Here is a 15,784-nt window from a genome sequence, read left to right on the forward strand (position 1 = left end):
TTATTTATTTTTATTTATTACATTTATTTATTGTGTGTGTGTGGCCAGCTCAGCCCACCAGGGGGCGGGGCTGGCTGGCATGTGGTGCTGGGGATCGAACAGCGGTCCCTGTGCTTTGCCAAGCTTGTTTCAAGTAGGTGCTTTAGACCACTGAGCCATCTCTCCAGCCCCAGTTCAGCTAGTCTTGAACTTACTATATAGCCCAGGCTGGCCTCAAACTCGAGGTAATCCTTCAACCTCAGCCTCCCTATGCTGGGATTACAAGCTACCACATCCAGCACGATAGTATTCGTTTTATTTTTTGGGGGGTTAGGGTGGTTTGAGACAGTCCCACTACGCATTTCAGGCTGGCCTTGAACTCACTTTGAAGCCCGGACTGGCCTCAAACTTGCAGCAATCCGCCTGCGTGAGCCTCTTGTGTGCTAGGATCACAGATGTGCACCACCATACCTGGGCTTTACGGCATTCATTTTAGAAAGTGCAGGCTGGTCAGCACAGCCGGGCAGGGAGGGCTGGGGAGCAGGGCAGGACATAGATTTTCTGTGGTGTGGTGTAGTGTGGTGGCCGGGTTTGTGAAGAGGCCAGGATGGGAGACTCCCACTGGCTGGTCCTGGCCTGCTGTGAGCAGAGGAGGCTGTGATACTGAGACCAAGCTACCTTCTTCAACTGATTCTGTGCCCTTGCTTGTAACATGGGAAAGTAGCAGCAGAGAAGACAGGGACTAATGTTTGTGACGTGCACGCCACCATATGGTTATGCAGGCCTGATGTGATTAGCCATCGGCTCCCCCTTATGGCTGCAGGGATAGCTATTCTTCTTTTTCTTTCTTCCAGAGCTTTCTTCAAAAGCTGTCCATGGGAGGGATCCAGGGCCAGCCATAGATAAACAGACACTGTTTTTGGATTACTTAATTTTTTTTTGGCAGAACCGGGGATTGAACTCAGGCCCTTGCGCTTGCCAGGGAAGTGCTTATTCCACTGAGCCATCTCCCTGGCCCTACTTGAAATTTCTTATGCTAGGTCCCTAAGCAGCCAAAGGAGGCTAAGACATGATCCGGATGAGCAGAAATGCCAGGACAGGTGCACAGCTCTTGGGCTAAGTGGAGGGCACACCAGGCACGCCTGGGGGCGGGGGAGGGGGGAGGGAGAGCAAGTGTGCTGGTGCAAGGTGGTCACCGCGGGCCCTGAGGCTGCCTACCTTGGCCACCTGCCCCCGCAGGTCGTGCAGCTCGCCCTCCAGCGTGCGCTTCTCACTGAGAGCAGTGCTCAGTGCAGCCTCCTTGGAGTTCAGCAGAGCTTCCAGGTCTTTGAGCCGGGCCTGGGCAGCCAACAGGTCACCCTCCTTTTTGGTATTGCTAAAGAAAAAGAGGAAGAATGGGTTACAGAGGAGTCAGCTGTCCCTCCAGCTGCCAGGAGGTGGCGTCCTGGTTTTAGGTTTGTTCACATCTGCCAGCCCGCTCAGGGCTCCCACCTCCCCCAGGTCCCCCAAACCCCCTTCCTGCTTCTCCACCCTTCCCATGACTCAGGGCTCAGGAACGTGCCTAGGGCTAAGGGCAAAGTTAGATCCCATGATATGAATGCTTTTCCCTCTCTCCACCCATTCCTCCCAAAAGACACAGGGGCACCTTTGTCTCTCATCCCTTCCCACACACAGCCTTAACCTTCTCCTGCTTGGACTCCACCCACTGGCCATTCAGCCGGGCTTCCCTCCCTCTGAGAAGCCAGAGGGCAAGGCTCCCTCGCCTGGGGTCACCACGTTCCCCTACTACTTCTCTCTGAGCCCCAAAGCAGTGGTTCCCTCTCCCGGTGGTCCCCTCTCCGGACCCCTTTTACAGCACGGAACACTGAAGAAGGAAAGTCTGGTTAGAGCTCAAGGAGAGACCTGGGGCAAGGACACTGAGGCACAGTACTGAGCCTTCTCTCTCCGAGGCCTTCTCTGGGCCTCCAGACTAGGGAAAGCAGAAAGGTCCCCACCCCCTCTTTGACAGGCCTGAGAAAAAGTCCCACCCACCCCTTAGCCTTAAGCCTCAGCATCTGGCTCCAGATGTGCCTCCCTGACCTCTGAGTCTATCTGAGTTCCTGGCTGGAGCCTCCCTGCTCCTCAGACTGGCAAAGCTATTTGCTGGAACCAACTTCCGAGCTGCCCTGCCCTCTGCACTTTCCGGGGCCCCTGGTCTTTTCTGCCAGTGAGCTAGAGAAACAAGAGGTCCTATTTCCTCACGGTCTCCAGGGAACCCAAGAACCCTCCAGGCTGACATTACAGTTGCTTCACAAATACAGGTGGAGAGCAGACTGTGGAACCAGGGAGTGGAAGAAAGGATCCTAGGGCCTTGTCCCAGCTGCTGTCTATAGCACATCAGTCCCAAACATGAGCTCTGTGTGGCAGATGGAAAACATGAGAAGCAAACTCGGACAGGCGGGGAAAGTCTGCCCCAGGGAGGAAGAAGCACGCAGCTGTGCCAACACTTTTCTCCCGCCACGAAAGCCCTTAGCTCCATGAAGACAGGGAGAGAGGCTAGACTGCTGGAAGCTCAGCAGGGAGGAGACACTTGGAGATTCCAAACAAGGAGTCACCCCAACTGGCCTCTACAGGGCTGGGAAGAAGACAGAGGGACACCCCAGGGAACTGGGGAAGGACAACAGATTGTCTAATGCAACAGTGTCTCCTTCAAAAAGAGGCCCTCCAGAACCCCAGGATCATCTCCGTCTTCTGTCTCAGCCTAAAAAGCTAAAAATAAAGTCAAAACCCAGCTCAGGTTTTGGCTGCCATCCGGCCCAGCCCCTGGCTCGGAGCACAGCCCCAACTTTCCATGACTTCAGAACTTTTCCGAAGCAGAGGCAACTTCAGGGGGAGGGAGGAAAATGAAGAAAAACTGCTGGTAAAGTGAAGCGAGGAGGCACACAGAGACTCCAGGCTCCTTGGGCCCATTCCAAGGCTGGCATGTGCTTGCCAGAAGAGGCCTCTCTACCCCGCAGGGCAACTGCAGTAGCTTGGCCACGCGCAGAACCTCCCTGAATTTAGAGAACTACCCCGCGGCTCAGCCTCCTCCTTTTACAGATGAGGCATCTGAGGCGCAAAGGAGGGAGGTGGGTGGGCATGTAAGCTGGCTAATGGTCTGGGCCTGCTCCCCTCACCACTGCCTTCCCAGACCACAAGGCCCAAAGCAGACCCTGTGCCACAAGATGCCCCAAAGGAGCAGCCCGAGCTGGGAGACAGGAAGGAGTGCAGGGTGCCTTCAACCTGAATCTTGAGGACATCTCTTCCCTAGTCCTGGGGGCTTGCTGTTTAGCTCAGTTGTTTAAGCGCCTGCTGGAGCAAACCCAGTCAGGCGCAGAGGACCGTGGTTCGATTCCCCAGCCTCCTGGGGTTCTCCTTGGAAAAATCTGTCTTTGGCTATGCCCAGCAGATGCTGAGGAAGACAAGCCCTGTCCTCTGGTAGCTGAAGATCTGACACGCACAGGAGTTGAATTGGTTGTTTTGTTTTCACTGTAACCTCTTCCTGCTGCTCCCAAAGATGGGGGTCATGGTAATGATAATAACATGGGCTGGGGGGTACTGCTCAGTTGTATAGCACTTGCCTTGGCTCTGGATTCTAATCATATATATATATATATATATATATATATATATATATATATATATATATATATATATATATATATATATATATATATGTCATATGGTCACATCATGAGTCTCTTAATGACAGGTTATGTTCTGAGAGGCTGACAATTTCCTTGTGCAAACATCCTAGTATACTTAGGCAAATTAAAACAGCTACGATATGTTGCTGACAATATAATCTTTTGGGGCAGAGAGGGAACTACCTTTCATATATAAGGTCTGCCCTTGACTAAAACTTACGGGGCACACCACTAAGAATAAACACACAGCTTATTATGACCAGGCAATGCTCTAAATATTACAACGTCAACTCACTTAACCTTTATAGCTACCCTCTGAGAAAGATGCAATCGCTATTTTTATAAAAATCAAGGCAGAGACGTCCTGTAGCAAATCGGTAGCAGACTTGGAAATGGATGATGTACCAGCACTTGCCATGATACACCAGCTTCCAGAGAAACTACCAAGGTTCTGTCCCTTCCCTCCTGGAGGTGCAAGATGCTAGGGGTTGGCCCCGGGGTTCCCCAGCTCCCTAGGCAGGTGCTCTACCACTGAGCTACACCCACAGCCCTTCCCACAAGTTTGATTAGCACTGCAGAGAGACAATTAAAGAACTAAGACACACCCTGCAGATGAAGGAAACTACGAGCTCTAGGGAAGCAGGGAAGCGCCCCTGCGGTTTTCTTAGTCAGGCATGGGGAGCTCCCAACTGTGGGGAAGAAGCCACTATCACCCATGGGCCCATGACTCAGACCTAGGGAGCACCAATCACCATTTCCTTCCTAGGAGAGGCTGCGGACCCAGCAGGGACCACAGCAGACACTGGCCAGGCATTCAGCCCCTACAGGTGCCACAGGCCCAGGCTTCAGTCTCCAGGGGATGGCGGTGGGAAGGCAAGGCACATGTAGAGCACCGTGGCTGGAAAGTGGGGTTGGCATCAGGAGGAAAGGGTGAGGCAAGCCAGGAGCTGAGAAGGGTGGGAGTCTGGCCTGTTCAGGTGACTCACACACAGGCAGACAATACCAGGGCAAGGGTTGGGAAATCCTCTAGTGCTCACAGGGGAGACCCTGACTTCCGAATCCTACTCTGGGCCCAGGGCCATGATGGTAGGAACCCACTCTTCCCTCTCCTGCATCCTCCATGTGCCCCCACCACAGGAGTAGCTCCATCCTTGGCAGCCTCCTGGGGCAAGAAGGGCTGGGCATCCTGTTGAACTCATCCCACGCTGGTAAATCCCACCACAGGAAGAGGACAGGGGGGATGGATGGGGGCGGGGAGCTTCAAGGAAAGGAGGTAAAAGGAGCCGTGGGGCTGGCAGGTGCCCAGGCTAGGAGGGTCCACGAGGCAAGGCTGGTGGGTTTGGGTCGAAGGGCGCCAGCCACACAGGACCTAGTGGACACCCAGGGCGGTCTTGCTGCCCGCCCACTGAGTCACAGTCCCCTGCGGCTCGCAAGCCAGATAAGGAAGCCAGCAGCCTGTTTGCCGCGGTTGCTGGGAGCAACGTGCCGCCCGAAGGGAGAGGCCTGCATTTCCTCCCTGCCTGGGAGAGGCTGGCCGGCCAGACAGACTTCAGACGGGGGCTAAAAATAAAAAGTGGGAGGGGACAAAGAAGCAGGGCGGGGAGAAGCCCACACCCACCGGGCGGCCCAGCCAGTCCCATCTGGGTAGCCCAGCCTCACCGGCCTTCTGAGCTCCCCATCGAGTTCCCCATGGCGCTGAGGCAGAGGTACCTCCACGGGGAGGGGAGGGGGAGCCACGCTCTCGGGCCGGGGTACTTCCTGCCTCCCGGGGAAGGCGCCCCCTGTGGCTGCGAAGGCCTGGGTGAGTGGCAGGGCTGGTAGTGCCAGCCCTTGGGAGATCTCCCAGATCCTCCGGGGGCGAAGGGCAGGATAGGGGTCTCCTGCCGCCACCCTAAATGGACATCTCCACAGTATCCCAAAGCTGCCTGCACCCTCCTCCTCCTCTCAGTTCCCCAGGTGGGGTGTGTGTGTGTGTGTGTGTGTGTGTGTGTGTGTGTGTGTGTGTGCGCGCGCGCGTGTGTGCGTGTGAGGGCCTGTGTACCAGGGGTTGAATCCAGGGCATTGTCACACTGAGCTAAATTAAATCTCCAGCCCCTTTTATTTCATTTACTTTTATTTTGAGAGGGTCTCATTAAGTCCTAAAGATGTCCAGGCTGGATTTGAATTTGCAATTAGCCTTCCAGGGTGCTGGGATTACAGGTATGGTTTGAGCCACCATGGCCTGAAGCAATTCCATTGTTTTTAAAATTGTATCATGGGGTGTGGCGGAGGATTTCTTCAAGGCCAGGCTGAACTACATACTCAGAGCCTGACTCTCAAAACCAAATACAGCCCAGTGGTGGCATATACCATCTCAATAAAATTAAATTAAAAAACTAAACAATATGCATACATATGAATAACCTGTATAGTGTACATTTAGTTACAAACTACTGTTGTTTTTGAAACAGGGTGTTGCTATGCAGGCTGGTCTGAAACTTGCTTATGTAGCCCAGGCTGGCCTCATTAATCCTCCTGCCTCAGCCTCCTGCCTCAGCCTCCTGAGATAACATTGGGTATACTGCCACACCTGGCCTAAAAGCTTTCTACGTTTGATCCACCCTCTGTTCCAGCAAATCCTCCTATTGCAGTATGGTATATCTTCCCTCCACACCCTTTTCCCCTTCCTCAGCAGAACTCCACCCCAGCCCTTGCCTGGTTCTGCTCTTCTGGTTTCAGCTGGTGAATATCGGCAGAGGCTGGGGCCTTTCCCCTATGTCCTCTGAAGGCCCCGACACTAGGCAGCCCACATGCTCAGGCTTTCTAGTTGGGAACTTTTCTTGCACTTTTACAGGTGGGGAACTAAGGCTTGGAGCAGGGTAGCTCAACACTAAAAATCTGCTCACCAGGTCACCTGAGGACATTCACAGCAGACAGGGAGGAAACATAAAATGGCATAAGGGATTTGGGGATGTAGCTCAGTGTAATGTGTGTTCACCATGTGTGTGGCTCTGGGTTCCATTTCCAGAAACAGAGAAGTAAAGGGAAATGAATGGCCCATTGAGCAGAGTATGGTGGCACACGTCTGTAATCCCAGCACTCCAGAGGCAGAGGCAGGAGGATCACAAGTTCCAGTCTAGCCTGGGCTACATAAGTGAATTAAAGGTTAGTTTGAACTACGTACGTAGTGAGATCCTATGGAGAAAAGAAGAGAGGAGGGGAGGACAGGAGAGGGGAGAGAAAGAAGGCAGGTAGGCAGAATAAGACTGAGAGACCTGGGAGACACGTGTACCTCCATAGCCCAGTGAGCCTATCACTTTTTGCCAACCCTATCAGCACCCACAGCAGTGTGGAGCCAGGAGGACTCTTCTCCCTGGCATTCAAGGACTGCTATGGAAAGGAGAACCTGAAAAGAACAGGGTGGCAGGTGTCCCCAGGACTTACAAGCCCCTTGAGCCTTCCCCAAACCCTCCCCTGTGAAGTTCTGGCTGTCTTACACCTGGAAATCACAGGTAGGTACACTGGGCTGGACCTTCCCACCCAGACACATGCGCTCACAGCTGGCAGGGCCCAGCTTTTGCACCCCTCTCTTGGGTGTGGCAACTGCCAAACATGCCCTGGGTCTGAGGCCTCTCAGACCTTTCAGAGTGGCCAGGCTCTCAGCTGTTTTTCCCCCAAGACAAAGCCAGGTCTTAATTTCAGGAGAAGGGAGGGACTGGGGCAGGGGGCACTAGTGCTGAGGGGGGACAGAGGCCTGCTGACATGTTCAGACACAACTCCAGCAGAGGCGCTGGGCCTGGCACAGGGCCAGGCCTGAGTCACAGCTGCTGGTTGTATCAACGTGGCATTGTACAAAGGAGCTGGGGCCAGAGGCTGGGGCATTCGAGTCCTGGACACCCGGCAGCTGGCTTCTTTAGCTAGCTTCCTCACCAACTTTCCTCACAAAGTCCCCTGCTAAACTCCATGCTCCACCTTCCTGGTCTAGTTCTCCAAAAGTCATTCCTGTGTTGTCACAAAAATGCAAGAAGGGTGTGGCCTGGGGACAGTCCAAGAGAAATAGGGACAGGGAGGTAGGAAGGGGTGGCCTGAGACAGGAGGAATGAAGGACCCTGGCCACAGGGTGGAGCATTCAGGGATCCTCACAAGAAGGCGACTCAGCAGTCCCGTCTTGAGACTCATCAACCCACCAACATGGGTAACCCATATTTGGGAGAAAGTAAGAGCCATACCCTTAGGTCAGAAGAGGAAGTGGGGGAGGATCTAGGACTTCTGGTCCCACTGCATTCCTGGGAAGATGCAGTGCCGGCTCCCAGCCGACAGGGGGCGGAAGCGCCGGAGCCTCTGCCGCCGTCAGTTTCCTCTCCACTGCCCAGGAGCCCGCAGTGAAGAATCTTTAGCTTCGCAGAGCTACGGGGGCTCATTCGTGTCACCCCCTCCACCTGTGCCCCGCCAAACGCAGGCCATCTTCCCCTGACAATGCAACCTGAGGGCAGTTCTCAAGGAAAAGCCACCGCTCAGCCTGTCTTCCAGCGCCGGCTTCGGCTCCTGGCCACGCTGTACTCTGCCCTCTCCGCCGTGACTCAGCTCCCCTGTCCGGCTAGGATACCGGCCAGAAAAATTCCTGGCTTTGACAAGCGCGATTCTGGCTTCCTCTCCCACAACTAGACAGCGGGGTGGAAAGAGCCCTCTTCCCAAACTGTCCCCTTTCTTAAAGGGCTGCTGAGAGCCTAGACCTCACAGCCCAGCCTCAGGGGGAGCCCGGGGGGTGGGGGCTCTCTGGGTGCAGGAGGGTGGGAGGTAGGCAGATCAAGGTCACCGTGTACCGCTCTCTGCTCCAGGCATGTGGTGTCTAGTCCTGGCCGGCTGCAGGTACCCCTGCCTTCCCTAGGGCCTCCCCTTCAGCTCCCCACAGGTCTGGCAATGGGAGTCACTTTTGTGCCAGCCGTCCGTGTCCCCCTGACTGAAGCCCTTGTCACTATTCCCACCAGCATGGAAAATAGAACACAGCAAGAGAGTAATGTCAAACTGTCTCAGGAAATCGAAGAAAGCACTAGTGTTTTGTTTTGTTTTTATTTGTTTTGAGAAAGGGTTTTACTTTGTAGCACAAGCTAGCTTTGAACTCACTAAGTAGCCCAGTTTACATGAAGCTGTCCTCCTGCCTCAGAGCCGCAACTGCTGGGATTACAGGAGTGCAACACCAGCGCTATACTACTGTCTTTAATTCCACTGCTTCTGGGAAATATTTCTATTGAGGATACCCCCGACTATTAATTACATTGACATTGATTATATTTGACTTGCCTACTAATAGGCAAGTTTTTTTTTTGTTTTTTTTTTTTTTGCGGAACCGGGGATTGAACTCAGACCCTCGCACTTGCCAAGGAAGCGCTTATTCCACTGAGCCACCTCCCCAGCCCCTTGGTATTTTAAAGTACCTTTTTTTTTTCTTCCCCCCCTTAAAGCTTTGTTTTTTGTTTTTTTGTTTTTTTTTTTTTTCGGAACTGGGGATTGAACTCAGACCCTTGCGCTTGCCAGGAAAGCACTTATTCTACTGAGCCATCTCCCCAGCCCCCCTAAAGCTTTGTTAAAAAGAAAAGTCACATAGAGATAGAAATTCCCTATGATGAATGTGATTGTTATGCATATCTAAAATGTGTCAATAAAATCTAATTTTTAAAAATAGCAAAAAGAAAAGAATAAGAGACTTTTCTTTGTGGGTCACTGTACATTTGGAACCTAAGGCTTCTCTGGAGATCTAACTCCCTTTCTTTCATAGCTGAGGAAATCTGGAGAGGGGAGGTGACTATCTCAAGGTCACACAGCAATTTAGTGGCAAGGCTAAGTCTACAACTAAGGACACCAAGAGCCAGGGCGGTTTCCCTTGTCTCACACTACCTCAGTTTTGGTGGTGGCCCACTTTGCCTCTCAGGAAAGAGCGCCCATGGCCTCCCTAGCTTGTTTCCAAGACTGTTAGCACTCAGCCTGTGTTACCTTTAGCACATTCCTGGGGGCCAGAAAGTGAGAATGGGAGGGACTGTCCCTAGTGTCTGGGCTTCCCAGGAGCCAGACTTGGTCTTGGGGCTGCAGCTGCTGGAGGTAGTAAGGAACTGGGGAGGGGGGAGGCGGGGGGGGGGGGAAGCAGAGGGCCCAGTTGGTAGATTAAAGGAATCTTCTACCAGTTGTCTCCCCAGCTGTCCCTGGCTTCAGCTCTGACCCTGTGCTACTGAATGAGGACCAGGAGAGGGGGCAATGGGCACAACGCATGCAAGAGGAAGTCTCAGACTCCTGGAGGCCTAGGGCAGGCACTAGGAATCTGGTGAGGAATGAGCCTATTTCTTTTGGGTTCCTAAGTACTACTTCTCAGGCCCCAGGTTTTGCTGGTTTAGCTGTATCTTCAGTCCCTTTCAAACAGAATGGCGACTGGGAAAGGGGTAGTTTACAGAACTAACATTAGGGCACCCTCAAAGACCCCCATCTCCACCAACCCAATGGTCCTGGCAAGGGGCACAGCCTCTTTATAATCCAGGTGCACAATTCTCATGAAAGTCCAGGACAGTCTCCAGACACATGAATCACCAGGCTCCCCAAACTCTGTCTCATAATCTATGGCATTTCATGTACAGGCTGCAGCAAAGGCTATTGATCAAGAGTTAACAGGCCCAGGCAGGACAGCCGAGTATTAAGGCACCACACTGGTCCCACAGCAGAACCTTCAGGCCGCAGGAGTCGTACTTACCTCTCCTCACCTTAACCCCTCCAGATTTTCAACTTGTCCCTATCCTAGAGACCCTTCCTAGAGAAGTGAGGGTCAATGATAGGAGTACCCAACTGAAGCCAGCCATGGTAACACACACACACCTGTAATCCCAGCACTGGGGATCCTCAGGCAAGAGGATCATGAGTTTGCAGCCAGACTAAACAACATAGTGAGGCCCTGTCTCACCATCTCACCAAAGCCAGAGAGAGAGAGAGAGAGAGAGAGAGAGAGACAGACAGACAGACAGACAGACAGACAGACAGAGTATCCAACAATTAGTCAGAAGGTCCATGCTGTTCTGCTCTTGACAGGAACCTGCATCTATCTCCCTGCCTGTCCACACCAGAGCCAAAAAAGGCAGGCAATCCAGGAAGTCGTTGAGCACAAGGGCCCAATGGGGGAAGAGGTGCTTCTCCTTTGTGGGCCTGGGATCTCCCCATTTCGGACTCAGCTTTCCTCCCACAGTTCCTCATGGGAAGGCACAAGCCTTGGCATGGTGCTGCAGCCCCAGCTATCTCTCTAGATCACTCTGCACTCTTAATTACTTGTGCACAGTGTCCAGAGCCCTGCTTCCAGATACTACCACAGGGTCTAAGGAAGGAGGCAGGAAAGGGACCCCAGGATGCCAAGGGGAGAGGGCAGAAGATGCAGACGTTCAAGCCCCATCCCTCTCCTTTCATATAGGAGATATAGCTCAGCAGTACAGCCCTTGCCTAACATGTATGAGGTCCTGAGTTTGATTCTCAATTAAAAAAAAAAAAGATGTCTGCTATCTCCACTCTGTTTCCTGCTGTCTCTTGTAAAGCCACCCTGGGCTAGCTGGAGGGGGGCAGCATCTGAGTCATCCACCCAGCTGTCTTGGCTGGGGTGGGGCCCAGATCCCAAGCATGAACCGCAAATGCCCCTTACCCATGCTTGCAACCTTCTCATTCAAGCCTAAAACCCAGCCCAACAAGAGAACCCCTGGGTGTGGTCAAGATACCCAGGCTGGGCCAAAGATTATCCAGGGTTTTACAGACAGCTTTGTACCCAAATTCACTCTTGCCCCTGAACTCTGAGCTCTAATTAAACATTAAACCAGGCAACACCTTCTTTCTTGGGAGGGGCTGGGACAATGCCTTTCTATCCACTCTCATGGCCCTTTCTCCACTTCAACCTGAGCTCAGTAGATACAAAAAGAGGCAAGCAATCCCGGCCCCTCCTACTCTAGACAAGGAAGGTGACAGACATCTCAGGCTGAGTCCCCTTGGGTGTCCACCCCACCATCCACCAGCCTGCGATTCTAAGTGTGTAAACCTCCCCCATCTTCCGGAAGCACAGCCCCACTTAGGATCAGTGGGAAAGAACAGAGGCAGGTGGCTAAATATAACAAGTACACACACCACCCCCGCCTCTCCCCACGTGTGCCCGCACTGGCCTGGTGTCCCAGGCCCGACAGCTGCGCCAGGAGGCAAAGGAGACAGACAGACAAGGCCTGGTAAGCAAGAGGCTACAGACTCCCCTGGGCTATTCTGCAAACAATGTCTTCTCCAGGTCTACTAATAATGTCCTTTATATGGCTAGCAAGGGAACTCGGATAACTGAAGGGACCAATTTAAAACACTATTCACTTATTTACTGGGCTTGCCCTACCTTACTTCCTGGCTGTCTTGCTAAACTGTTTGTATTTCTAATGGAAAAGACAGGACCAGGGTGATAGCTCAGTAGACTAAGCGCTTAAGTGCAGGGTCCTGAGTTCAGTCCCCAGTACTGAAAAAAAAAAAAAAAAAACTAATGGAAAAGACAATGGTCCCTCTTAGTGGGCATGAAGCTTGAATTCCAGCCACTCAGGAGGCTGAGGCAGGAGGACTACAAGTTTGAAACCAGCTTAAGCAAGTTAGTAAGACCTTTTCTCAAAACATATTTAAAAAAAAGGCCAGAAGCCAGATGTGGTGGCACATACCTGAAATCACAGCACTGTGAGAGGCTGAGGCGGGAGGATGAAAAGTTGGAACCCAGCCTAGGCAATTTAGCAATTTAGTGAGACTGTATCAAAATAAAAACTTGGCTTGGGATATATACTTCACCACTAGAGTATCTACGTTCAGTCTCCAGTACAAAAAAGAAGTCCAGGGGGCCAAGGAGTTAGCTCAGTAGAATAAGTGCTTGCCTGGCAAGCGCAAGTTCAAACCCCGGTTTCACCAAAAAAAAAAAAAAAGAAGAAGAAGTCAAGGGATATAGTTCAGTAGCACAGGACCTGCTGAGCTGGCATGACTTCCTGAGTTCGATTCCCAGTACCAAAAATAAATAAATAAATAAATAAATGAAGAAGAAAGAAAGAAGAAAGAAGAAAGAAGAAGAAGAAGAAGAAGAAGAAGAAGAAGAAGAAGAAGAAGAAGAAGAGGAAGAAGAAGAAGAAAGGTTAAATCTATCTCCTTACAAAATTTCCATTCACATCTGAAGGCTGCGGGCTTAGCCATGGTACCACCTGGGGCTGGAAGCTGGTAAAGGGTAAGAATGGCCAATTAGAGTTATATAAAGTTCTGGGAAGAGCAAGAGTCCCAAGAAGATTCTGCAGAGGAAAACAAAAGAGAAGTCAAAGCTCAAGGCTACTTAGGGACCACTCAGGCACCCTCTGCCCTATGTCTCCATTGAGAAAAAGGGAACAGGAGAAGAAAAGCAAATCACTGGGAGATGGAAAGAAAGGGCCTAACTTCCAGGCTCCCAAAGGCCATTTTAGAAAAGAAGGTGGAGTCAAGCAGGGTGGGGTAGGGTGGGGCAGGGATGGGTGTAGTGGGAGTGGTCTAGAGCTACCAACGGTTGGATTTCAAAAATGTCACTGTACTACAGCAGTTTAATAAGGCAAAGATCAAGACATCAATCGCCAAGAGGTTGGGCCAGAGTAAAGACTGCTAGGGCTTGGCTGGGAAAGTGAAACTGGAGGGAGAGAAGAGCAGAGCCTCTGACCCTGGAAAACATCAGGCTGGATAGCCAGGAGGAGGGGGTGCCTCAGACCTGGCCATAACAACTTCCTGGGCCCAGCCACTGCCCTCCGTCTCCTCCCTCACTTGCATTCCTGGGCCCTGCAGGCCAAGGGCTGTGGGAGCCGCAGGGGAGCCGATCTCCTGGAGCTGTTCTGGTGGGCCTGACCAAAGCCAAGAGGTTCCAGACACATGGTGCAAGAGGGACAGCTTCCCAACTCTTAGGAGGAAGCCAGGAAAAGATCATGTCAAAGGGGTCACCACCTCACCCTCTGCATAGGACAAAGGGGGCCACCCTGCTTTGGTGACCTCTCTTTTTCTACTGGACAGACGTCTGGGCTCTGTCTCCGAAGCTATCATGTATTCAGGGCCAGGCTGGGCGAAGTTGGCACGGTGCCAAGCAAGTTCTAAGAGGACCCTTTCACCCATGCCCATGTGTTCTGGGTGTCCAGAGTTCAGAGATCTAGCAGGGCCAGTTCTACGTTGCTCAAGCCCCTCCCTCAGGCTCCAAGAGCTGTCAAATTCCAACCTGACTGACTGAGGGCCCACTACCAGTCCCGACCTACTCACAATGTCCCCACCACTCCTTACCACTCCCACTCTCTCCCAGAGACCCCTGCCCACCCTGTGCGGTCTTGACAATTCCCTACGCACTGCCAGTCACCCGCTGGAGGCAGTTCCCGGGAAGGAGGAGACTGGCAAAGTTATCTGCTGCTCTGGGCCCTCGGCTCCTTCCTGGAGCCGGCCGGCCGCGCTGCCCACTGCCCTCCCGCCCGCGCCCAGCACGCCGGCACCTGGCTGCACTCACCGCGCCTTGAGCTCCTTAAACTCCTCGCGCACTTTGCCCAGCTCCAGCTGCAGGCGGGCGCGCTCCTTGGCCACCGAGTCGAGGGTTTTGCGGGCATCCCCCAGCTCGGCCTCGTAGGCGGCCTTGATGCCGGACACCTCGCGGCTGACCACCTCCTCCGACTCGGTGATGCGAAGGCGCAGCCCTGCGTTCTCCGTCTCCAGCGAGCGCACGCGGTCGATATAGACCGCCAGCCGGTCATTGAGCTCCTGCAGGTCCTCCTTCTCCTGCAGCCGGGTGATACGGGTGGGTGACAGCGGGGTGGAAGTGGTCTGCGCCCCGCTGCGGGTGGCGCGCCGCTGGGACGGGGTCTCCATGGCCGGCAGGGTGGCAGCGCTGCCCGAAGGGCAGGGGTCCCGGGGAGGGCGTGGGGCTTGGACGGCAGGCAGAGACTGGTCGGGGGCGGAGCGCGCGGGCGGCAGGCTCCAGCGGGATCGGAGAGCTGGGCCGGGCGCAGTCGGACGTCGGGATCTGGGTTGGCCGGTGTAGGTGCGGCGCTCCCGCGAACACTGAGTCACCGGCGCCGGGGCCCAGCTCTAATAGGTCCTCCTCTGCAGGGGGCGGGGCCGCTGCTCTTAAAGGGGCAGGACTGCACCCTCCCGCGCACCCCAGGCTGAAGTGAGGCTCGACACTCTTGGTTTCTGCCTGCTTAACTGTCAGCTCCAAGCTTGTCCCTAGCGCCTCAGGCCTTCTGGAGTAGAGGGCAGAGCTAAAGAATAGCAGTGGGTGGGCAAAGGGGTGGGGGTGGGGGTGGTGAGTGGGTGCAAAGCAAGGGAGTGGGCCAGATGGCTGGGCTAGGAAGCCGAGTAGGGAGGGCCCAGTAGTGCCCATCCGAGTGACTCACCCTGCTTCCACCACTGGCCCCCCTTGCCTCCCAGTAGTGAGTCACCTTACCCCCTCCACATGTGGGCCACCCATTCACCGCTGCAGCTCGGAAAGCCAGGAGGGGGGTATGCCTGGGTTTCTTGAGAAGCTCCTTCATGCCCACAATTTTGACGCAGAATCAGAAACCTGGGGCTCTTTAGCCTATGTTCTGTCCCAACTTATCTCCCTTTAAAACCAACCGCTGAGTCTTTGATGCAAACAACCCTCAGTCCCCCAGAGAAGGCTAAGAATAGGACCCAGAGGCTGCCCTCTCCCACCTCCTGCTCTCCTCCTTTGAACTCAGGCCTTGGAAAAGGCGGCCTAGGTCTCTCCTCATTCTGTCCCTTTCTACAGTTTACCCCACCCAACCAACTTCAGGACTGCACTTATTTTTTTTTTTTCCAAGACTGTACTTATTTTAATGGATAATTTAAAACAGATACCAGAATTGTGTGTGCATTCATCATGTTGCCAGGCCACCAGGTCCCAGATTCTTGTGGTTCCCAGAAAGGGCTGAAGGAGGGGTGTACTGGACAGCCAGTGTTCAGTCTCCATCTTGGTTCTTCCTCTTGGTTCCAGCTAGAGACTGGGGTTTGGGGGACAGCAAAGACCTCACAGTCTTAATGGTTATGAAGGCCAGCACCATGCTGACCTCCCCATTACCCCCTGACCAGGTCTGCTTGATCTAGGGAGGAGTCTCACCAGGCCATCTCACCAAACAGCATCACGAGGT

General features: G+C 53.5%; 1 protein-coding gene and 1 long non-coding RNA gene across 2 annotated transcripts in view; one reads left to right on the forward strand and one right to left on the reverse strand.

Annotated features, from left to right (window-relative positions):
• Lmna (lamin A/C) overlaps positions 1 to 14,735 on the reverse strand; it is a 20,493-nt gene extending 5,758 nt beyond the window's left edge. Inside the window, exons 1-2 of the mRNA XM_004629740.2 lie at positions 14,149 to 14,735; positions 1,198 to 1,354 (exon numbers count right to left, since the gene is read on the reverse strand). Of these exons, the coding sequence (XP_004629797.1) occupies positions 1,198 to 1,354; positions 14,149 to 14,504 (513 nt within the window). The 5' untranslated portion in view covers positions 14,505 to 14,735. The remainder of the gene's footprint in view (positions 1 to 1,197; positions 1,355 to 14,148) is intronic.
• LOC111816417 lies at positions 6,753 to 8,737 on the forward strand. The gene is made up of 3 exons (XR_002820816.1): positions 6,753 to 6,788; positions 6,960 to 7,135; positions 7,997 to 8,737. It is a non-coding gene; the product is annotated as an uncharacterized LOC111816417 (long non-coding RNA).
• Positions 14,736 to 15,784: the final 1,049 nt, after the last annotated feature.

The sequence above is a fragment of the Octodon degus genome, unplaced genomic scaffold (assembly GCF_000260255.1).
Source record: "Octodon degus isolate 3935 unplaced genomic scaffold, OctDeg1.0 scaffold00032, whole genome shotgun sequence".
In the NCBI taxonomy this organism is placed as follows: Eukaryota; Metazoa; Chordata; class Mammalia; order Rodentia; family Octodontidae; genus Octodon; species Octodon degus.